The 24,202-nt window shown below is 48.4% G+C and overlaps 2 protein-coding genes across 2 annotated transcripts; one reads left to right on the top strand and one right to left on the bottom strand.

Moving 5' to 3' along the window:
- The first annotated feature begins 339 nt into the window (after positions 1–339).
- Positions 340–16,471, top strand: bcan (brevican). Its single transcript, XM_030103495.1, has 15 exons — positions 340–350; positions 5,058–5,140; positions 5,729–6,121; positions 6,777–6,951; positions 7,990–8,117; positions 8,301–8,594; positions 9,431–10,084; positions 10,303–11,061; positions 11,856–12,086; positions 13,427–13,531; positions 13,712–13,870; positions 15,730–15,812; positions 15,887–16,031; positions 16,119–16,301; positions 16,467–16,471. The coding sequence occupies exons 1-15, from the start codon at positions 340–342 to the stop codon at positions 16,469–16,471; spliced, it is 3,408 nt and encodes a 1,135-aa protein (XP_029959355.1).
- A 3,448-nt stretch (positions 16,472–19,919) lies between these two features.
- hapln2 (hyaluronan and proteoglycan link protein 2) lies at positions 19,920–23,669 on the bottom strand. The gene is made up of 5 exons (XM_030103416.1): positions 23,591–23,669; positions 22,481–22,837; positions 22,275–22,391; positions 22,015–22,197; positions 19,920–20,198 (listed from the first exon to the last, which is right to left on the bottom strand). Exons 1-5 carry the CDS (start codon positions 23,667–23,669, stop codon positions 19,921–19,923), a joined length of 1,014 nt encoding a protein of 337 aa, XP_029959276.1. The 3' UTR covers position 19,920.
- Between the last annotated feature and the right edge of the window lie 533 nt (positions 23,670–24,202).

Raw genomic sequence — 24,202 nt, 5'->3', positions numbered from 1 at the left:
GCCACTGTCTGGGAGATGTACACCGCCCTTAATCTGCTTGGAGCACACACACACAAACACACACACACACACACACACACACACACCTGCTGCTGGAGGCGGGCCGGCGGATGCTTCCGGATGGTTCTCCTGAACCCGGCGTCTCTCTCAGCTCTCAGTCATGCTGTGCGCCGCCTCTTTCTTCCTTTGCCCCCCCCCCCCCCCCCCCCCCCATTCTCCCTGCTTGCTTCCTGTCAGATTGTGTCCGTTGGGTTGGGGTGGTGGGGGTGGGGGTGGTGGAGGAGGGGGGGGTCCGGTTGCCCCTGGAGACCGGCAGGCCGAGTCATTCGAGGTGGTGCGATGTGGGACCAGTGGGTGGAGGGGGGGTCCGGGGGCCTGGACTTCCTCCTGTGTCACTGAGTTCCTTCACATTTCTCTGAACTTAAGCGTCGTATTGATTCCACCAATCAAATGTGGAGCAGCTGGAATCATCAGCGTGTTGGAATCAGGAGGCGTGAAGATAAGAAGACGTTTCAGTGACTGTTTGACTCCATGCATCCGTCTATCCGTCCATCCGTCCATCCATCTGTCCTTCTGGAGTTAAAGGTTCTATTTTAATGTTTTAATGATCATATTATCTCCAGTCCTGATGCCATGAAGGGAAAGTCTGTGTGGCCTGTGTGATCAGCTGTTGGGACACTGGTAGGACAGCGTTCCTGACCTCCACTGTCTTAAAATCTGTTTTCTCTTCATCTGCTTCACTTCTGAGTGACAGTATTCACACTGAAACATGGGAGACTGTTCCTATCCCCGTCCGGTGCGGCTTCCTGTCAGGATCGCTGGTCAATGAACGCTCAGTTTGAAAAGACCTCCCAGTGATGACCCCCCCCCCCCCCCCCAAGAGCTCTGTTGTTCCCTCACATGACAGAGATTTTGGTCCAAAGTGGTTGAAAGATCCCAAAAAGGACCTGTTGTTAAAAACTGCTCAGTCAGACAACTCATTTCGAGACTTAAATTCACGCTTAACTTGACGGTGAGGAAACTCCTGAGCGGAGCAGCAGAGTCTCGGTGTCGCGTCGTTTAGATGAACCGTCCAGCCGTCCTGCTGCCTCTCATCTCGCAGGATAAAGACACGAATGGGCCAAACGCTCACAAAGCTGGTGCAAGCCTTTAAGAATGTGGTCCAGCCCCCACCCCCCCACCCCCAGACCCCCCCTCACATCCTCAGCTGACCTTCCCTGGCAGACGGAGCGGTCAAACATCCTCGCTCTTGGCCCGAACCGCCTTCCCCTCAAGGTGAAGTCATTGACTATTCAGCTACTTGCGATGCCTGTCTTTACACTTGTGATGTTGCCTGGGATGCGTCCTTTGAGGAAATCTCTCTCTCTCTCTCTCTCTCTCTCTCTCTCTCTCTCTCTCTCTCTCTCTCTCTCTCTCTCTCTCTCTCTCTCTCTCTCTCTCTCTCTCTCTCTCTCTCACCCTTTATAAATGTGGCTCCAGCAACTCTCTTTAAATGAACCATCAGAAATTGTGTCGTGCAATATTTGATTTTCGTTTTCTATTAAACTCCTCAAACGAGGACTAACAGCTTCATATCTCTGGTGCAATTTCAGCAGCTTCCAGATCATTTTTTGGGATAAAATTGTTCAAAAATACCTTTGTGTTGTCGTCAAGACCACCTAAAGCCACCCGAACGTCAGACAACTTTGAAAACATTTGGAAAAGACTCCCGAGTCCGTGACTATGAAAATCTTTTGGTTTAAGGGCAGCTTAACTCAAGACCCGGTCATGACCAAGACCAGACCATAACAAGACCAAGACTTGAAGGAGTCAAGACCGAGTCAACCATGAGACCAGAGCATCCAAGGACCAAGGCAATGCCAAGACTTTGAAAGGCCGAGGCCCAGACGAGAGTATCCCAAGGCTGAGAGAAAACCAAGACCTGAAGTGACTGAGATTGAGTCGAGATTAAGACCAGGGAATCCCAAGACCAAAAATTGAAGGCGATTGGGACTGAGTTAAGACCAGGACCAGAGCCTCTGAAGACCAGGATAAGGCTGAGACATTAAAGTTCCTCATGGACAGCTCCCCAATACTTGTCTGGGCCTGGCCCCTCCAGTGCGGAGTCTGCATGTTTTTCTCTGTCCCTGCGAGGGGTCTTTAGAGGATTAAACACATGTGTTGAAGTGTAATTGGTGACCCTGGACTCTGGACGGATGGTTCATCGTTTAAATTTGTCTCCAGATCTGTGAAGTTAAACTACTTTCCAGTTTTTATTTCAGTCTTCAAAGTCAGTCGTATCAGAATATCAGAGCCCAGTTTAGACATTACCACTGATTTATTAATCCTCCGTTTGATATGAAGCTTCTTTAATGTTTGATTTCCTTTAAACGGCGAGGTCTGGTTCTACTGAGACGTCCATCGGTTCAGATGGATCGTCGTCTGCTCGCTTGGAAAGGAACCCTGTTCAGCCGGATGACAGCTCGGTTTTCCACACCGTGAATACTCAGTATCTTTAAACCCACTTTTAAAAAGGCATTTTAAAAAGTTTGATGTATTTTTTATTTGCCTTTGATCATTTATTTACTTGTGGTTCTTCCACAGAGAGGCAGATTTATAAAGTGAGATCCGTCACTCAAAAAGTGAAGTAAACAGCTTATTTCCAGGGTTAAATCATGAAGAACGAAACCTTTCATTAAATACTGTTAACTGCCCCTCCCTCGCTTCCAGGCATCGTTTATAGCGTTTTCCGTTGCCATGAAAACGGTGGTCGGAGACGGTGAAAAGACAACTTTTTGGAAACCACTCCCATGGTGGAACTTTTAGAAAACGTTGCGGCATCGATGGCAGAAATGTAATAACTATGTTCTTCTTTACTCCTGGAGTGTAAATCATTTATTCCAACATGGCATGATGGAAACCAGAGTGTAGTTTTTTTCCTCCTCCTCATCTCTTCCTCCTCGTCCAGAAAAGCTGAAATGGGAAAACTGAAGTTGTGTTCAGGCCAGAAAACAGGAGTGCTCCATGAAGGTGAAAGGTAGATTTCACCCCTCATGAGGAGAAAAGGAGAGCGTCAGGGGAGGGAGGGGAGCTGGTGGAGGACGCCGGAGCGGTGATGATGGTAAATCTAGTTAAGTTGACAGTCGGGTTTCTGTTCGGGCCTCGGGGGATTTTCTGATGATCAGGATTCAGCTCACACTCTGCAGCTCCTGAAGTCTGACTCACAGCAAAGACCCAAGGACACACAGGCCGTCCCTCTGTCTATCTGACACACACACACACACACATGCACACACACACACGCATGCACGCACACACACACACACACACAGCTCTGTTGGAAGGACTTTCTCTTATGAACAGATTTATCTAAACTTCTAACTTTTTTTCTGCTTCTTCAACTTGAAGCTGTATAAATAAATGAGATGTATTAAATCCTGTTTAGCATTAAATTAAATGATCTGCAGCATGTTTAACCTGCACATCAGATACCATCCAATCCTATCAATTCATTCTAGAGACAGACTGATACGGATTATCGGTAGTCTAGGCTGATAGCCAATATTTACAGCCGATATTCATTTTCAGGAAAAGTGAAAATGTTTGTGTCATATTGAATAGTAAAAGCCTCTTATAGATACTTCCTGTTTGTGTTTTGTAGACTAACGGCAGGGTTTTCAGAGTTTTTCTTTTTTGTTCGTCTTTTTCTGACTGAGGGTAATATCTGCCTTTTAGTATTGAAATAATTAGTGTTTGTGTTTTGTATTTATTAACTTAAATGTTTCTCAGTTTAATTTGTTATAGCAAGTTCAGCAACTGTTGTGCTAACTGTTAGCTGTCAATGGGTTTCCTCATTCAAGTTAGCATTAAGCTAACGGGGTATTTTTTCATAATGCTTGTTGTGATTTACTGTGGGGTTTTTTTACGGCGTCTCTTCTGTGTAGGAAGCAGAATTTAGCCTTTAGTGATTAATCTGCCAATCAGGAGACAAATCCCTTCGCTATTTCACTGACAAGGTTTCTTCTCTCCTTTATACCTATATACCTATGGCGCTATGCACATATATCTATGGCCCTGCAGGCGTTGTGCATGCAGCTTTCAATGCTGATGAGCTGTTAGCCCTGTGCTCTGAGAGGAACCAATCAGATGGTCGGATCCCTGATTCATTCCACACTTTTCAAAGCTTATAATACTTGACGCTGGACCGTTTCCAAATAGTTGTGTTTTCATTGCTTTTGAGCACCGTTGGCGTGTAAATGCTGCTGATGTTTGTGGTTTTCTCTTGACGTGGTGGCGTCAACGCGGCCGATGCTTCAGCAGTGTGGATCTCTGGCGCTCTCCAGTTCTCTTTGGTTCTCCACTCCAAAGCAACGGTTCACATCGACCAGAGGAGTCAGTCTCCTTCAGGTTCAGGAGCCACAAACAGTCCAGATTCACCCTGAGCGGCCCGGGCCGGTTGAACAGCCGTGATGACCTTTACTTTGAAACTCTGGAGTGTTCCTTTGTTGTGTTGCAGAAGTGAGTGATGAAATGTTGGAAAATGACTCCAATTTTAACAAAACCTTCTAGTGCAAAATGGAGCTTAATGTCCGCTCCAAAAAACTGTTGCATTCTGGGTGTTTTTCAGAACTCCCCCTGACAGCATGGCTGCGAGGCTAATGCTAGTCTGCTAGCTTTCATGGCAGCATCACTGATACCTCAGCTCAGGCCTCAGTGTTGTGTTGTGTCTGATAATCTTAAGAAATTTGTTCGGAAGAGTCATGTTTTATATGAAATTTTGGCCATTTTCTTTTTCGGTTTGGCCGGATTGGAGCCTCTTCTGAGTCGACTTTGGCCCTCAGGCCCTATGTTTGACACCACGTCCTGTTCATGATGAAGCCTTGTACATCACTGCGGCTCACTCACTGATTCTTTACTTCCATATCTTTTGTAGTATGATTATAAAATGTTGAATTTTCAGACACTGGGAGCCTGGAAATGTTTCATTTTAAACTCCAGTGATGTTTATTTTTTTATTTTTCAGTCATGTTACAGTATAAACACGGTTTCTCCCTCTTTGTGTTGTTTTGTGCTCACAGGCTGGATGAAGTGCTGCTGCTGCTGCTGTGTGCCATCTGCCTCCTCGTCCTGCCGTCGAGCTCCGCTCAGCACGGCGAGTCAGGTGTGCACGCCGCCGCCGCCGCCGCCGCCTCCCCCTCCCCCACCTCCTCCCTCCACCCCTCATATCCTCATTAAATCATCGGTGACCTCCGACACCAGGGGGCACCGGGACCGTCTTTAATCATATCCTGTCGTTCGTTCTCTGTCTTGCTGACACACACACTCTGCAGGACGTTTTCAGGGTCGTCCTGAAGCCTCGGGAGAAAGCCAAGGTCACCTCACACATAGCGAGAAAATGTTTTGAAAAGTCTGGAACTCATATGGAAGTCACTGGTTTGAGCGCTGGTGAGGATTCAGGAAGCGTCGATTTGTTTCCACCAGTTAATTTCAGGCTCGACTTGTAAACAGAAATGAGCAAATTATAAATCATTATATTTTGTGCATTATTAACCAGACAGATCGCTCCAAATGAAAACATTTCCTGAATCTCAAACCAATAATCACAACCAGCATGGCAGTCCCAAAAAAACTTCAACATGACCTACCCACCTTTCTGACCTTTTGACCTCCGCTGAACTTTCCTCTTTGACTGTCAGAAAACCGAAAAGCGTCATTCATAAATGTCATTCTCAAGCTTGCCTCTCCTCAGATGACTCCAAGCTCCTGCAGGTGACCATCCCGGCGGCGCCGCCGGTGCTGGGCGTGCTGGGCGGCGCCCTGACGCTGCCCTGCCTGGTGTCCCTGGCCCACCCGCCGCCCTCCCCGCCCGCCAACGGCCGCCACGCCGTGCTGTCGGTGCCCCGCGTCAAGTGGAGCGTGCTGACCCACGGGAAGGAGACGGAGATCCTGGTGGCCCGGGGCGACCGGGTCCGGGTCAGCGAGGCCTACCGGGACCGCGCCTCGCTGCTGAACTACGCCTTCTCCCCCGCCGACCTCACGCTGCGGCTGGACGGCCTGCGGCAGAACGACACCGGCTTCTACCGCTGCGAGGTGCAGCAGGGCCTGGAGGACGCCGACGACATGGCTCACGTCAAGGTCAAAGGTCAGAGGGGTGACATGGCAGATCAGTGCCGCGACGACTTCAACCCTTTCATGCCACCATAACGATGGAACGATAAGAAATGAATCAGAAAATTCACAAAAGTTGAGAAATGGAGGTTTACGCCCACATTTTAGTCAATACATCAGTACTGCTCCCCCAATCACCAGCCGGGAGAAAAGAAAAGGACAAAATGGAAGAAAGAAGAAGGAAGAGAAAAGAATTAAAGAAAGGAGATAAAATGAAGTCCGGGAAGAGAATAAAATATTCACCAGCTGTAGAAAATGAAAGAAAGTGGTGATAAAGTGAAGAAAGGACAAAAGAATGGATAAAATTACAAATAGAAGGGTATTAAAAAGGTTAATAAAGGAAAAGCTCACCAGTGTGAAACTTTTTAAGCAATTCAGTGTCATTAAAATCATACAGGAATATAATTTTTTTAATAATTATACAGCCAGAAAATTTTAAAAAATGAAGTAATAAGTCTGATGAGTATTTGATAAATTGTCTTCAGAACATTAAAATTAAATATTTGCCACATAATGAAAACTTGAATTTATTGAGATGAAACACTTCTTCACAGTCACAGCCATAGAATTAAAAAGCATCCAGTTCTCCCTGCCGTTGGTGGGTGAAATGCTTTGAAAACGTCTTTCAGGAGTGGTTTTCCACTATCGAGACGCCTCCAGCCGCTACGCCTTCACATTCGAGCGAGCCAGAGAGGCCTGCCAGGAGATCGGCGCTCAGATGGCCACTCCGGATCAGCTGCTGGCGGCGTACCACAGCGGATACGAGCAGTGTGACGCAGGATGGCTCTCCGACCGCTCCGTCAGGTGGGGGCAGCGTTCGGACGCTTCACTCTCTGTCTTCAGGTGGAGAGGGCGAAAGGAGAGAAGCTCACCATAGGTCTAAACCTGCAGCAGCTTCACTGGAAACTGGTCCAGGAAGGCCTGAACCAGCTCTGACTGAAAACTTTATTCAATATAAAGGTCTGGTTTTATGTCTTGAACACAAGATTCTGGTTAGATAAGTTGATCAGTGTCATCTGATTTCATAGATAAGTAAGTCTGTGTATCATCCGCATGATAATTAAAGTTAATGGAGTGTTGCTGATGATGTTTGCTACAGGAAGCATGTGTAATGTGATTAGTATAGGTCCAAATACTGAACCCTGTGGAACTCCAGGTTTAATTTCAATCTGAGCTGAAGTGTCCTTAACATGAATTTGAACATAGAACCAATTTTAAACTCATAAATCATAAAATATGTTCTATTCACGTCAGTTTCGCCCCTTTGCGGAGTCATTTATCCTTACTGTTGCCAGGTTATTCCGTCAATGAAAGATTTTTTGCATTATTTGGAGACTTGGTGGCAAGAGTTGGACACTGGTTGAATATGTAGAGGGCAAAGGTCACAGCAAGAGGATGGCACACGTCTCTCACCAGACCAGGAGCAGATTACTAGGACAGAGATACAACTCTCTTGGAAAACCCTGGTATCTTTGTCTTTCGCCTTTCATCAGAAGCTCGTTTTCACTTTGATAACTTCTCCATTTCTTGGGTAGAAAATTGACCCTTGGAAAAAGTCCCTAGATGTTTTAGAGAGTGTCCTATCAAGGACCGAAAGACTTGAGATGCTCGGTCTGAGCTTGTTCAGCTCGTTCGAATCCAGACGTGCTCGGCCTGCATGTGGCTGAATGAAGGTCAGGGACCTGGAGAGGCTGATGGTGCACACTTCACACGCAGCACACAGACCAGACTGCAGCTGAGAGACCCTCAAACCCTCAAACCAAGCATTTCTGCACGCTTCAGAGCTCACTCAGCAGCGGTTCGCTGTCTGGGAGAGAGCGTTAAAGACACATCCGTCCACAGGTATCCCATCCAGACGCCCAGAGAGAGGTGCTTCGGGGACATGGACGGACTGCCTGGAGTGAGGAACTATGGGATGCTGGAGCCTGACGAGCTGTATGACGTCTACTGCTACGTGGAGAACATCGAAGGTGAGGGAACCCGGAGCAGTTCCAGCTGGATTCGAAGTCTCGATGACAGAAAAGATTCATTTTATGTCTTGTGTAAACCTGAGTCGTTAAAGGAATGAAGACCTTCTTGTTTAGAGTTTTTTCCTTGTTTTGATCTCCTTGTCAGGGGAGTTGAATGTGCCTGATGGCCGCTCTTTCTTGCAGGTGTGGTGTTTCACGGCTCGGCTCCTCAGCGCTTCACCTTCCGGGAGGCCAAAGCCTTCTGCGTGAGCCACGGAGCCGAGCTGGCCACCAGCGGCCAGCTGCACGCCGCCTGGAACGACGGCCTCCACCACTGCAGCCCCGGCTGGCTGGCGGACGGCAGCGTGCGCTACCCCATCGTCACCCCCAGGGAGCGCTGCGGGGGCGGGGAGCCCGGGGTCCGCACCGTCTACCGGTTCAGCAACCAGACGGGATTCCCCGACACCCAGTCCCGGCATGACGTGTACTGCTTCAAAAGTAAGGAGGGTCGGAAGCCTGTTCTCAACAGCCTGGCACGTCCTGCTAATGTCAAACTGTCAAACATGAGGCCCGGGGGCCAAAACCGGCCCACAAGACACTCAATCTAGCTAAACTACCAATCAATTGAAAAAAAGATCAATGCTTTCTTTGAAATTTTGCCTTATTTCTTCAGAGTAAAGGACAAAACACAACACAGACATGAGCTGAGATATTCTTAATGCTGGTCGAAGCAGTGCTGTCCGGGGAGTTTGTTAAAACACCATGAAGTTTGGTTACTTTTTGATAGTTCACGATATTTTTCAGCAGGCTTTATTAAAATTGGCTTTATGTTGAGTTGGTAGTCATTTTCTGGAGTAACTGGTTTTGCAGATCATCAGCTGTGCTCTGCACCACAGCACAGAGAAACTTTAAATTTACAGGTTATGAAGGCACTATTTTCCTGTTCCGGCCCCCTCAGGATGAAACTGGGCCGGATGTGGCCTCTGAGCTGAAATGTGTTTTACATTTCGTGATGTATCCATAAAACTCTTGGAGAGCTGCAGAGCTGCTGTCTCTTCTCCACACTGAGCATCATCTAAACCAGCGCTTTTCTAAAAGTAGCTTTTTCAGTGACTGCGAGCACCGTTGTCGTGTAAATGGACCCCAAAACACAACCCAAATTCTGTGCTTTCTCTTGAAGATGTCTCGTAAAGGAGAGTTCGATTCCTCTGAGTTCTTCTCAGTCTTCAACAGTTTCCTGGTTATAAACGTCTCATATGTAATGTTTGTTTTCTGCTCTGGAAATAAGCTTTAGCATTCCGATGCAGCTCCATGAGATCCCCGTTTTGTTCCAGGTGATCACGGGCCGTACACAGACCCTCCCCAGGATTTTCTCGCCACTGAGCCAGAGGACATCGGCCAAGACGTTGTGTTCACTAGTCCCACTGCGGAGGAGGTGGATCCGACGGAGGCGACGCCAGAGTTCCAAGAAAAGGTGCAGCGCGCCCAAACCACAAATCTGTTAAAGCAGGACGTTCGGCCTTCAACGCAGGCTTACGATGAGGATCCGGAACCGGCAGGCCTTCCTCAGCCTGTGACGCCTCCTTCTGAGCAGACGGAACGTCTCTCCACTGAAGAGGATCAGCCCACCCCCGAAAACAAGCCGGACGCTGATAAAGGAGAGTCTCAGGACTTTATGGCAACGTCTCCACAAGCTGATGCAGATTCCACGGAGCACCGTGTGTCTCACGCCGAAGCCGTCACGGTCGACGCCGTACCTGGGACCGACGTGAACGAGCTGCACCAGGAGGGAGATCTGCCAGTCCTACAGGAGGATCACACCGAAGACGTCACTCAGACCAACCTCTTCCACACGAGCCCCTCGTTCGTCTCCGGACGGACAGAAAAATCCGGCGTTGAGGAGCCGTCGGCGTTCACGACTGTGTCCTCCACCGCTGGGCCGCCCGTCCCGGATCACACAGCAGCCGAAGAGGAGTCCGGAGACGACGGTGAGCATCATGCTCCGGATGAAGAGGACACAGTAAAGTCTGCCACGCAGAGGGTGGTTGGTTTGGAGGTGCCTGTCGACTCAACGGAGACGCCTGCGCCTGAGTCCAGTGAGTGAAGTCTGGACGGAGGAGGTCCAGTGGACAGTTTGTCATTTTATTGCATGAATTCAGAAAAAGAGACGTTTTGAGATTGTAATTTCTGATTCTGCTTTTTTCAGGTTACTCAGATCACGCAGATGAAACCACAGTGTCGTCTGTCACTGCTGATCATGATGACGATGGATATTCAGAGGAAACGGCGGCCCCGACAGAGCAGAGTGGACACAGTCATCCAGCGGACGTCTCGGACGCTCCTCTCCTGAAGACTGACGCTGTCACACCAGTGGGATCCTCGGTTTCTCCTCCTCCTCTGGAGGTTGAAGCCAGCTCCGCGGACATCACAACCTCCACACCTGAAAGTCATTCTTCACCCGAACCCCCAGAGAGCGCTGAGGAGCAGCTCCACCAGCAGGAGTTTGGAGAAAATCCTGTTGTCTTCCCCAAAGCAACTCAAAATGTCCCCGACGGTGATCCAGAGAGAGCGTCTTCAGGCGAGTCCTCGGGAGAGATCCCACACCAAGAACCCGAGCTCGTCCTCAGGGACCTGACTCCCCCCGCGGACCACTCCACTGAGCCACCGGCCCCCACCGAGATCAGAATCACACTGATTCCTCATGAGAGCCTGACGCCCGGCTGGGAGCCGGAAGATTCGTCCACCCTGCAGGAGTCTCGATCTGAGAGGGAGTACAGCACCGGGCCTCCGGCTGCAGAGGAGAACCACGGCGCCGGGACGACTGTGCAGGAGAACCACAGCACCGGGCTTCCTGCCACAGAGAACCACAGTGCTGGATCTCCTACCGCAGAGGAGAACCACAGCGGCGAACCTCCTGCCGTGGAGGAGAACCACGGCTCTGACGCCAAAAGCAGCAGATCTCAAGGTAGGCATGGGTCCCGAATTCGGTACTTTTATAGATAATAACCAAATCCAGTCGGTACTGCTGAGTACCAATTCACGTAAAATCAAACAGTACCATGTTTCATTACCTAAACGAATCCTTGTGACTGTGAGGAAGTGGAAGAGTAGGCCATTATCCATGCTGGACCTGAACGCAGCATTGAACGCACACAAGCGTAACGGCGCCAGTCACCGAGCATTCAGTCAGCAGAGCAGCGTGGCTGAAAGAAAGCCTGGCTCCACTTTCAAAATGAGATGCAGATTCTGCTCGCTGGAAAATTTTTACTCTCAGGAAGCTCCTCGTTCAGAACTGGATTGTTCTTCAGGTTGAGGAGCGACCGGCCTCTAATCTACGGCTGCAACTCCTGCATTCATTAGCATGCTAGCATCTGTTAGCACGCTAGCGTCCCTCTGCAGTCAGCAACAAATTAACATCTATTAACACATAAATGCAGTCAAAAGAACTGAAAATTGTTACCGTTAAGTACCGGTACCGACTCCCAGGTACTGGGTATTGGTGCCGTGGAAACGGTTCTTCGTCTGACGGTAAAGTTCAGTCCGTCAAAACCAAACATCCATCTCTTATTCCAAACTTCCTGGGTTGCAGCTGTTTGAGAGAAAGACTTATTAGAATATGCAGATCAGAAACAAGCTGATGCCGGGATTAGCTACGGAGGGACTCATACTTGTTAAACGATTGCCGATAAAACTCTGAGGGAAGCAAAGTCGTGAACCTGGAGTGAATCTGACCTGCATGTCTGAGAACCGTCTCCACAGGCGGAGGATCAGATGGAGGCGAGCAGCAAACCGGCACAGACGAGCCCTCGGTGGACATCTGCACATGGCGTCCAGAGGAGGAGGACAAACCCAGCGCGGCGCCCACCGCCGGCGGCCAGACGGTCCGAGCTCCTGCTGAGGAGGAGGAGGAGGAGCAGGAGGAGGACACGGCTCTGGCTGCCTCGCTGCCTGCTCCTCAGGTTTCTGCTGCCAAACAGGACGACTCTTCAGGTACGTTAAGGAGAGCTGGACTGTCTCCAGATCCGTCCCCCATGTCCATCTGTCCATCTGTCCTCATGTAGCTCTTTGGGTACTGTTTAAGCTGCTAAGTGCTATAAAATGAAATCTATTGACCAGTGAGGCGAGTCACAGTGTTTCTCTACAAAATAAAAGAAATATTACAACGAGGTGGTTATGAACAGCATGAAAAGGAGAGTAAAGTAAAATATGTAATAAGCTAAAGGTCATAGAATAAACCACATGTAGTTCTTATTGGAAAGTCTGATTTAAAAGAAGGGAATGTGTCTGCAGGAAGTCTGATCCTCAGGTGAGGAAGTCCTGAAGAACAAACTTCCTGAGGACCTCAGAGGTCTGGAGGTTTCAGATTCTACGATGAAAGCCCGTTAAAAAATTCATAAACAGGAAGTGAGATTTTGAAGTCAGTTATAAACAGTTGAATCAAAATAAGCTTATTAAGAGCTCAGCAATGATCAGACGTCCAGGATTTACAGGCACAGAGGAAAAACAATCCAGTAGATTATAGGAGAATAACATGAGATGAATTCAGCTTTTGAAATATTATTTATGTACAATTTAATTAAATACATGACGAAACAAGACATAAAAAATCGGATTTTTTGTAGTTTATAGAATTAAATCAGTGGTTGATCTGTAGGCTGTTCCTGATGTCGCAGCTCCACCTGGTGGTGGAATGTTTGAACATGCATCAACAACCAACAGCCAACAACCATGGATCCATGCAGCAACAACCAAAAACAAAATGCCTACAATGATTTTTTTATTATTAATTCTAGACTTCTTTAAACAGATTCAAAACACGGGTACATGTTAAAATAAATAAATGAGAAAATCTATTTCTTCGCATTTCAATTTATTTGTAGGATAGAATAGAATTGACTTTATTGATCTCACCAAGGGGAAATTTACAGTCACAGAAGCTCGTAGGACACAGGGGTGCAAAAAGTGATGAAAGGTGCAAATAAGGAAAAAGAATAAGTAATAGCGCAAATCTTTATAATACAAATGTAAGAAAGGAAATGTTGCATACAACAATAACACACACACACACATCTACACACACACACACACACACACACACACACACACACACAGACACACACAAACACACACATATGATTCAACGTGTCTGAAGAGATGGAAGTCAGACTTGTTTCATCCTTCCCCTCCTCCAGTATTCTATAATCATGTTTTCTAATGATCTTCAGTCCGTGTTGTTGCCTGCCGGAGCGTTAAACTCAGCGACTGTCGGGTGTTTTGGGTTTCTGGTTCAAACCCTGATGGATCTGTGGTTCCCGCCGTCTTCTTTTCAGACTCCTGTCTGGAGAATCCCTGCCTGAACGGAGGGACGTGTGTGGACGGCGACCCGGTGAGGTGTGTGTGTCTGTCCGGATACACCGGAGACTTCTGCCACACAGGTGCACCGACACACACTCTGCCCACCGGAGTTAAAGTGTTTTAACAGGCCTTACTGATCCCTGTGTGTGTGTGTGTGTGTGTGTGTGTGTGTGTGTGTGTGTGTGTGTGTGTGTGTGTGTGTGTGTGTGTGTGTGTGTGTGTGTGTGTGTGTGTGTGTGTGTGTGTGTGTGTGTCCTCAGACGTGCAGCTGTGCGAGCCGGGCTGGGAGAAGTTCCAGGGCTTCTGTTACCGCCACTTTGGGAAACGGCAGAGCTGGGAGGCGGCGGAGCAGCACTGCCAGCTGTGTGGAGGTCACCTGCTGTCGGTCATGACCCCCGAGGAGCAGGACCACATCAACGGTGCGCCGGGGGGCCGGGGCGGGGCCGGGGCGGGGTTCTCCACATCAGGCCCGCTCACGCCACGTCGTGTTTCAGAAAAGATTCACGTTTAAACAGAAACGACGTCCATTTCCATGGAAATGACAGTAAATATGTAAATAGAGAATGACTTGGTAGTTAAATCACGCCAGCTACACACATGTTGATATAATATACACTCATTTACACTCACAAATATCATCAGCGGTGTAAAACTTTGATTATGCAGATTTTTATGATACAAAAAGCTTCAATGAAAAAAAAGGATGCAGTGATAAAACAGAGCAGATCAAGAAGTTTAAGCAGAAAACGTCAAAAAATGTATTTAAAACTGAAAATTGTTGTTAAAATTGGATTGTTGTATTGAAATGATCTAAAATAATATTAAAAAACACATCAGCTTATTTTATGTAAAAAAAATAGAGTTTACATTTAGAAAAGAAACCATCAGTTTATATATTAATAATTAAAAAAAAATATTAAAAAACAATAATAAAGCAAAGACAAGTTAAAGGTGAAATTAAATGATAGTGTAAAGTCTGTTAAATTCTAAAATAACAGAGGCCTTATTTCTGTATTTTGGAGCCGCATACAGAGCGGAGGACGTTGCTCTAGAGCGCCGCCGCCGCTCCTTCACTGTCTGTCAGACCAGTAGTGATACCTTTCAAAATAAAGTTCTGCGGCGGCGGTTCAGAGACGTTTCACAGCTCGTCTGTACCATTGGGGCGCCGCTGCGTCACACTGCACACCTGAAAAGGCGACGCTTGCTTCCTGCAGCGGGTATCAAACCGCTGATCTCTCACCTGAGCATTCCTCACATTCAGCAGCTTCACTCAGACTCGTCCACAAAGACACAACAACGACCTTTCATGTCCTCCGTCTCACTCGTTCTGCTGTTTCCATAGAAACTGTCACCGTCTGGACGAGGCCGCTGTTTCCTCTGCTGCTCAGATCCGTATCGTTTGGCTTCTTTAGTTTTCGGCGATTTCTTTTAATCTAATCAAATATTTATCTGAGTTCTTTGTTTTACAAAACCAACCGGTTTGAGCTCTGTAGGATGGATTTTAACTTGTCCAGACTTTTCTGTTTGGACCGACTAACCAACCAGCCGACCAATTGACCGACTGACCAGGCGACCATCTGACCAACTGACCTCCTAACTGGCCGATCATCCGACCGAGCGACCGACAGACCAACAATTCGATGGACCATCTGACTGAGTGACCGGCAGTCTTACCAACTGACCCACCATCTGACCGACCGGCCAAACTACAATCCACCCGACTGGTCAACCATCCGACTGACCGACCAACTGATCATCCAACCAACCACACGACTGACCAACCGGTCAATCACCCAACCGGTCGGCCATCTGAACAACTGACCGACCGATCATCCAACCGAGCAGTGGACCGGTCAACAATTCAACGGACCATCTGACTGAGTGACCGACTATCTGACCGACCAACCAAATGACCATCCAACCAGCCGGCCAATCATCCGACTGGCCAACCAGCCGGTCACCCAACCGGCCGATTGACAGACCAGCAAATTAACGGATCATCTGACCAACCGACCAACTGATCATCCAACTTATCATCCACCTGACCGGCCAACCATCCAACTGACCGTCCATCTGACCGACCGACCGGTGAAATTCAGGCTGTGCTCCAGGTGTTACTATACACTGTTAGAACGTGATGGCAGGAGTTGGTGGATGGTTGTTGTGTTGTTCCAGATGGTGTTTATAACTAACCAGTCAAATGACAAATACCAGAAAGTGAACGTTTCTGTAGTTTGTTGTGAAAATCCTCAGGACTTTGTCTTTGTGTGAATTTTAGACAAATACAAAGAATATCAGTGGATCGGACTGAACGACCGGACGATCGAGGGAGACTTCCGCTGGTCAGACGGGAATCCTCTGGTGAGTTCGGGCGAGCTTCTCGTTCTCCTCATTGACCATGACGCTGATTATCGTGGTGCCGACTGTCTTGTCAGCTGTATGAGAACTGGTACCGAGGGCAGCCTGACAGCTACTTCCTGTCTGGAGAGGACTGTGCGGTGATGGTTTGGCACGACGGTGGCCGCTGGAGCGACGTGCCCTGTAACTACCACCTGTCCTACACCTGCAAGAAGGGAGTGTGTAAGTTTAACCCGGTGGGTTCACGACACGGCATCTCTGCTGCTGGAACACGTTCAGAACCAGAACGCCATGTCCCCCCGCCGGCAGCCTCCTGCGGCGAGCCCCCCCCGGTTCACCACGCCAGGGTGTACGGGAAGAAGCGGACGCGTTACGAGACCAACAGCAGGGTGCGCTACTACTGCGAGGACGGCTTCCTGCAGAGGCTGAACCCCGTCATCCGGTGTCTGCCCGGCGGCAAGTGGGAGGAGCCACGGATCACCTGCCTGCCCGGTGAGTCGGACGGCAGCGGTTCCCCAGTGTCGGGAAAACGCTGGTGGATTTCGTTTATGACGGAGTTTCAGTGATTTCAAACATTTAGTAATGAAATATCAGAAAATAACCAGAATGATTTGTCCAGGCAATGTAACTTGACACCCGTCGATTCTCTGCCCTCAGTTTGAGAATAGAGTCCGTTTCCATGGCGATAACAGAAACTAAATGGTGTCGTCAGCATGCCAGACCACTAGGGGGTGCTGTTGTGTGGCTTTACATTGATGTGGCATTCCAGAGTAATGTTGTCTTGTGAAAATGTTGACTTTTTATCTCGTATTTTGCGCCACATCAAAAAAGAACTTTGTAGTTTTATTTTGAAGGATGTTGTGGCTCCAGTCTCCTGGTCCCGCCCTCCTGGGCTGAACTTGACCTCTGACCTGAAATTAGCCTGAAACTGATACCTCAGACGATACAGAGAACAGAGTGCATGGAGGGTTCGTGTTGAAGTGCTTCATCCTTTGCGTTGCATTCTGGGTAATGTCAGCAGGAGAAACCTCCTAAATCAAACTGATTCTTCATCCAGGCCGTGAAACCTTTGCTTTCCCTGTTTCCTCTGGTCTGCAGGAGGTTCGGTGGAGGAGGACTCTGTTACCTCCCGTCCTGACGGCCGCGAGGCGGCGGCAGCGCCGCAGGTGGAGGCTGCAGTCCAGGTGGAGGCGGTGGAGGCGGTGGCGGCGGAGGTGGAGGCTGCAGTCCAGGTGGAGGCGGTGGCGGCGGAGGTGGAGGCCACAGCACCGGTGGAGGCCACCGCCACCACGGAAAAAGCTGCGCCGCATTTCTGGGAAATTAAGTGGAACTTTTAAAGCCATCCTGCTTTTTCCCCCTTTTATTTTTTTTAACCGTGTTTGTTCTCAGTTTTTGTATCTGCTTTGTGATAAACTGTACAAACGTCCTGCTGTGATCAGAGATGGGACAAAAAAACCTATAATTCTAGAGATATTCCATTCAGGTTCATCTGTAAAGCGCCAGCATGAGCAGTGAAGAGGAAGCACCGGAGGTTTCTGCTGAACTACTTCCAAACTAAACTGAACTGAACTAATCACTGACTGATGGTAAAATCTGCTCATTGAAAGACAAAAAAAGTCTGAATTTGACCAAATAGCTAGCCACAAAAAACAATACGACATAAACACAGTCCGTAAAGTGCTGCGTCCTCAATAAGTTAACATCACAGCTGTCTCATCCCCTGTTCCTGTTTCTAATATGAAAACTGCAAAAAACGGTGATTACTCTCTGAAAGTCATTACGTTATCGGCTTCATCAGATTTTGAATTGATTAAGTGATCGGTGATTATTTGTTGTAATTAGGATGGAACCAGCTGCTGGCAGAACTGAGCGTTTGTTTGAGAGATTTAAAATAAGACTTTACCAGAACTACTGTGTATCTCAGACAGCTCCACTGATCATTATATAAATGTGATTTATGAGGCAGTTTTACCCGAATGACACCAAATTAAACGAAGGCCAGAGTAAAGAACTGATCTGAAGACGGTTGATGAGTTTCTAATCCCCCAAATAAGAACAATAGGGTAGTTTAATAAATAGATCTAGTTCTTCTAATTACAGTTGTTTTAGTGACAATGTTCAATTCTTGAATTTTACTGCTTCTCACTGTGTGTGTATTCGTGTGTGCGTATGTGTGTGTGTGTGTGTGTGTGTGTGTGTGTGTGTGTGTGTGTGTGTGCGTGCATGTTTGACTGTCTCAAACCTCCTGACTTTCATTTTCAAAGTTAAAAATAGTAGAATTTCTCCAATAATGATTTTTTTTTTAAATCCCAATAAAATCTTTCTTTGAACAGATCAGTCAGGATTTATTAAAAGCTCCTCCTCCTCGTCCTCCTCGTCCTCCTCCTCTCAGAGTTTCTCCTCCTCCTCCTTCTGCTGCTCCTTTTTGAGGATTTCATGAGGATTTGTTCGAACTCAGGTCCAGAAAGCGTCACACACCCTCTGGGATCAGATAATAAATCATCTGAAGGGATTTCGGCGTCCTTCGGCCCGCGGTGAGAACGGACCCTTGAACTTCGATTTGCAGACCCATAATGCACTTTTTCCATCCAGTCATTGACGTGACAGTGATTCATTCAGGAGGAACATGAACCAGACTGTTTGAATTCATCTTTGTTAATGCTGAAAACACTGAGAAGTAAAAACGTTAATCCAGGGGACGTTTGTGTCTTTTAGACATAAAAAACTGTACAATTATATCTTAATCAATCAGTTCTGCTCCAGATCGCTGCTTTGAAACTCAGCTGACGTTCAAATTCATCAGTCTCTAAATCTCCACAGTGAAGTTTCGCTGGAAGAGTTCCAGAACCTGAACTCTGAGCCTGAGCCTGACCTTGACCTTGACCTTGACCTTGAGCCTGACCCTGATCCTGACCCTGATCCAGACTGGTGTGTTTGATTTTTGTCTCTGTGTTTAAAGATGCTGAAGCAGTTTCGGCTCAGAGAGACAGAAAAAGCACTTTAATGATCAGCTGAACAGACAAACGGCTCACATGGAGCTCAACATGTCTCTTTCTACAACGTTCTGCTACAGCGATCTGTGACTGTAGAAATCCAGGTAGCGGTGACAGATGAACCGGTGGAGGAGTTTAAATGAGTGAGGCGCGTGTTTGAACTGTTAGGAGTTTATCATCAGTCCTGAACGTCACCGTTCTTCCATCCGAGGATCCGTTTAACACTCCAGATACTCCAAGTGGAAACGCAAAACTCTGGCGGCGTTTTGGGCATCTGTTTCCATGACAACGCTCGGGATCCGTCACCAGAAGACGGTTAGTTCAGATTCACAGGATGAAATCAAATCACTTCTTTCTTTCTTTATGCAAAACTTCGTCCTCCGGCTGTCAAAAGATTAATTTTCTGGACCACAATTAACTGCAGAATTTCCATAGTTAATCACGATTAATAGCTTGTTTTCCTGTTTTGCATTTCAGTCCAAACAGGAAGTTGCGATGCTGCTTTCTGTGAATCCTGCACGACCCTTGAACGTGTCCGATCACCGCAGCTTGACAAAACTACGACTACGCAGAATTCACAGAGATTGTTTGAGTTTAAATTAAATGTTGAAACTGCAGCGTTGCAACTTCCTGTTTGGACCCACAGTGCCTTCATCGGGAATCAAATGAACACAAAGAATTTCCTTCTTCCCCGTTTTGGATTTTCCTTTAAAATAAACTTCCGTGTAGACCAACTCAATACAATGTCTACGTCAAATACAGTTCTCCAATTGAAAGAAAGCATCAACCCCTAAGTCCAACCACACTCAAAAAATGTATCTTTAGACAGCCTTACATGAATTAATCACGATTAATGTGATGAACTCTGACAGTCTCACTTTGTACCGCTCAAAAAGTCTCTGAACACGTGAAGAAACATCCAAGTCTTCTGCTGCTGAGGAATAAAACTGGACAGATATTTTGAAGACACACTAACTCACATCAAAAACTGATACTTTATCATGTCGAAATCTAGATTAATTAATCTTCTAAACACACCGGGTCGAATCAAACCCGGCGTTTCTGCGGCTCTGCCGACAGACGGAGGCAGACGGGCGCTGCGTTTCCGCCCGGAGCTGCTACCTGTAGCAGTACGCCCCGTACAGGTGCTGGGTCCTGTCGGGGAATCCAAAGGAGCGCACGCCGGCCTCGGGGATCCCGCCGCAGCGCTCTCTCGGGCTGCTGATGGGGAAGCGCACGCTGCCGTCCCTCAGCCAGCCGCCGTCACACTGGTCGTACTTCTGGAAGTACCAGGCGGCGTACAGCTGGCCCACCAAGGCCAGCTCGGCCCCCCGGTGCCTGCAGGCCTGGACCGCCTGCTCCAGGGAGAACGCCCCCGACACGTAGAAGACGGAACCTGGGAGGAGGCCAGGAGGCCATCAGGTCATCAGGTCAGCGTCATCGGTCAGTTTAAACTCCACACGCATCAGAAACATGACGATAAAAATGTCTGTTCTCATAAAACCAAATCATTACAACTGAAAATGAGGAGAATTTCAACACAAATCCAATTTTAATCAGACCTTCTGGTGCAAAGTCCAATTACAAAACTTCTAGAACTGTTGCATTCTGGGTGTTTTTACAGACCTCCCCTGATAGCGTGGCTTTGAGAAACTCGACTGACTGCAATTAACTCGGCAAATGCTGTGATTAATTGTAATTAGGAGAGGTAATCTTCTGACAGCCCTAGTTATGTCCAAAACTCCGAAGACATAAAAAAGAAAGTTTTCTTTGAAACGTTTCCAGGTATTTTGGTGGGTTGGCCACCTTGGAGCTTCTTCCGGCTGAGTTTTGGTCGACAGGCCTTATGTTTGACAACACTGCTGTCAACGGAGAATAAACCACGATCCAAACAGATCTTTCATTCCTCCATCAGACTTCTTAAAACAGATAAAAACCTTTGGGTTATCCTCATTTCATTCACCCCTCTAACAAAATAGCGGTCTATTCCTGATTGTGATATAATGGTCGATTTCCACATGATGACTCCTTTAGATATCAGAACTTCCACCACAGAAGCCACAGGATGTGGAGGTTCTATTCCTGGTTTCTCGTCTTTCTTTGCTGCTGTGTTTCACCTGTTCCCCGTGGTGAGCAGTCGGGGCAGCAGCCTTGTCAAAGAGCTTCCATTTCATACTGAAAACTTCCTGGAATCAATGACTTGTTCAGTTTGCAACTTTATCCAGAAAGCTAACGGTTATATTTAGTAGAACTCAAATGTCCTTAAAAGTTCTGTGTCCTTAAACGCATCGAAGCTCTTTGGGGTCAGGGGTCAGCCGCCTTTCATTAGCTAGCTATGGATCCTTGTGTGACGCTGAGTGACAGTATCATCAGCCAATCAGATTTTGATGCGTAATTGACAGCCAGTGGCGTTTCTAGCCCTGGTCTAGGGGGCGGGGCCTTTCAGATGAGCTTCTCTGATTGGCTCATGGGCAGCTGCGAGATGACACAGACACACTGCCTGAGTTAAAAGAAAGACCAGCTGATACAATTATGGACCTGTTTGCAGAAAAATGGGAATTCTAAGCAGATGGATATCCTACACTGGATGTGCTGAATGGAAACAAGAGAGGCTTTGTTCGGCAAACGAGGACGTGAAAGAGTGTGTGATGGAGAAGGATAACAGGATGGATTTCATCTGCCAGCGATGTGTGAGTGCTAGATCTTTTATTTTTTTTATTCTCTCTGGATCAGGTCGGAGCTGCTGTCGGGCTGTTATATGCTGTCAGTGTTGCTCCTGGTCACAAACCCTCTCTCTCTGTTGTTGTTGTTGTTGTTGTGTCATATGGTGTGTACATTGTAAAGGAGTGGGATGAGGGGAATGGTCTGATGGTGTCTTGATGCCTTGTGCTTGTAGATCAGCTGTCATTGTGAGGTACTGGAGTGTTGTTGCATATCAGTGGCATGGGTTTTTGAATGTTTTTGTATTGTAGGGCAAATGTGTGCAGTACTTTATTTTATTTATTTATTTATTTTGTTCCTGCTGGCCCTGACTGAGACGCCACCGCACGCCACTGCCGATTCCTGAGTGTGTGATCGTCTTGACCTGGTGGCTCCGGTTGATGCCGGCTGTCTGGTTCCGGCTGTTCGTTCATCAACATGAATGAACCGACAGCCAGAACCCGGTAAACGGGGAGCCTGTCGTCCCGCCGAGTGTCACAGCAGCGGCTCACCGGACGTCTGAGACGTGAAGCAGAAGGCGTCGAAGCGATCGCGGTCCTTGTCCTTGGGACCGTAGCTGCGGATGCCGGGCAGCAGGTCTCCTCCGCAGACGGGCCGAGGCTGCAGGATGGGGTAGTGGACGGTTCCGTCCAGCAGCCAGCCGGCGTTGCACCAGTCCAGACCCTCGGTCCAGGCTGCGGGAGGAGACGAGACGGAGACGGAGACGAGTTTCAGGATGGGACCGAGACGAGGAGGAGCTGATGAGCCTCACCTCTGAAGAGCTGGCTGTACGACGCTAGCGTTCCGTCCTGGGCCGAACACGCCGCCTCCGCCTCATGGAAAGTGAATTTGTAGCGACCAGCTTTGCTCTGATACGGGAAGACGACGCCTGGCGGGGAGTTAGAGTTTATTTTCACCTCCTGAAGCAGTGAGACATCCGTCCCGACGCTCTGAGGACACGGCCGCTGCGTTTCTCACCCTCGATGCTCAGCGTGATGTCCACGCTCTCGTCCTCGATGCCGTTGACCAGCTGGCAGCGGTACGTGCCGGCGTCGTCCAGCCGCAGCCGGCCCAGCCACAGCGAGGCGTCCATGGCGTGGGCCTTCCGGAGCGCGGCGCGCCGCCCCAGCTCGCCGTACGCCTTGGAGGCGTGGGAGTTGGACATCATGATGACGTTCTCCGGCCCGACGCGCTCCGGTTCCAGCTTGGTCCACTTGACTTTGTAGTGGCTGGGTTTGCTTCTCAGGATGCAGGGCAGGGTGACGTTGTCGCCCCTCCGGCCGGACACCTCGGCGTACACCGGCGGCTCCAGGAGATACTTCAGCCTCCCGGATCCTGACGAGCCAGAGCAGTGAGAGCGACATGCTGCCGATCATGTGAACAGTAAAACCAAGCTTCCATCACTCAGAACACTGGCTGAAATTGAAAAACGATGAAGAAAGAGAGATTTAAAACCAGCTGCCGCTGAGTGATCGTCAACTGTAAAACCACCAGGACCAGGAGAACCTGGACTGGAACCAGGACCAGGAGAACCTGGACTGGAACCAGGACCAGGACCAGGGGAACCTGGACTGGAACCAGGACCAGGAGAACCTGGACTGGAACCAGGACCAGGACCAGGGGAACCTGGACTGGAACCAGGACCAGGGGAACCTGGACTGGAACCAGGACCAGGAGAACCTGGACTGGAACCAGGACCAGGACCAGGGGAACCTGGACCGGGAGCCATGACACTCTGGAGGAAAACACTGTTCCGACTGTCCGCCTACTGAGTGTGAGCAGAACTGCTGTTTCAGAAAAGTTGCGTTCTCAGAGTTGTGGAGCACCGCTGTGTTAAAGAACCAGCAAACATGATGAAAGCTTCCATTTCCGTGTGGAATCTGGGTCAAAGTCATCAGGAGGTCAGTGGAACACAGTTAGCCTGAAGACACAGTGTATGTTTCTATTTTCACTCTTGGATTTAGTCAAATCGTCTGAAAGACAAAAAAAAAAAACAAAAAAAGAGTTTTCCTGTCATGGTGGCTGCTTGGTGAGTGGAGGCTGTGCTTCCTGATGGTGTTTCTACGGATAAACAGTGTTTGTCTTTACCTGCTCTGTTGTGGACGTACAGAGCCGAAGAGCAGCTGAAGCAGGTCGTGCTCAGGAGAAAAATCACAGCAGGGTTCATGTTGAAGCAAGTTTCCCTCCCAGCTCCTGTAACAAAAGAAAAAATCAAATTTAATAGAAGTCATTGGGAAAATATGAACATTTCCAGCAGATTAAAAAAGAGAACCTGTGTGGTGGAGACGATGCCGCGGTCCCGCCGTCCTCCTACGTTGCCCAACATGGTGGCATTTTCCAGGCGTCCGCTGAGGAAAGTGTAGGTTGGTTCATAACTGAGTGTCCTGGTCTTTGTCCCGGTCAGCTCCAGCGTCCAGAGCAGCAGTGATGAGCCGTCGTCCGTCCCTCAGCGCCGTTCTGTCCCTCCCTCCCTCCCTCCCCGTCTCTCTCTCCTGACGGTCATATGGTCCACGACGCCTTCCACTCTGTGTGTGTGTGTGTGTGTGTGTGTGTGTGTGTGTGTGTGTGTGTGTGTGTGTGTGTGTGTGTGTGTGTGTGTGTGTGTGTGTGTGTGTGTGTGTGTGTGTGTGTGTGTGTGTGTGTGTGTGTGTGTGTGTGTGTTCTTGTATTTCTATCCTTGTTGGGGCCAAATGTCCCCAC

The sequence above is a fragment of the Salarias fasciatus genome, chromosome 11 (assembly GCF_902148845.1).
Source record: "Salarias fasciatus chromosome 11, fSalaFa1.1, whole genome shotgun sequence".
Classification (NCBI taxonomy): Eukaryota; Metazoa; Chordata; class Actinopteri; order Blenniiformes; family Blenniidae; genus Salarias; species Salarias fasciatus.
The sequence above is the reverse complement of the archived record's forward strand: the minus strand, read 5'-3'. Positions and strand labels throughout refer to the sequence as shown.

Coding starts and splice junctions, on each gene's coding strand:
- bcan (XM_030103495.1), top strand. Junction 13,532..13,711: donor CGGAGACTTCTGCCACACAG/GTGCACCGACAC, acceptor GTGTGTCCTCAG/ACGTGCAGCTGTGCGAGCCG. Junction 15,813..15,886: donor GGTCAGACGGGAATCCTCTG/GTGAGTTCGGGC, acceptor CTGTCTTGTCAG/CTGTATGAGAACTGGTACCG.
- hapln2 (XM_030103416.1), bottom strand. CDS start 23,669: ATGAACCCTGCTGTGATTTTTCTCCTGAGCACGACCTGCTTCAGCTGC. Junction 22,838..23,590: donor GTACGTCCACAACAGAGCAG/GTAAAGACAAAC, acceptor CTGGCTCGTCAG/GATCCGGGAGGCTGAAGTAT. Junction 22,392..22,480: donor CATCACGCTGAGCATCGAGG/GTGAGAAACGCA, acceptor ACTCCCCGCCAG/GCGTCGTCTTCCCGTATCAG.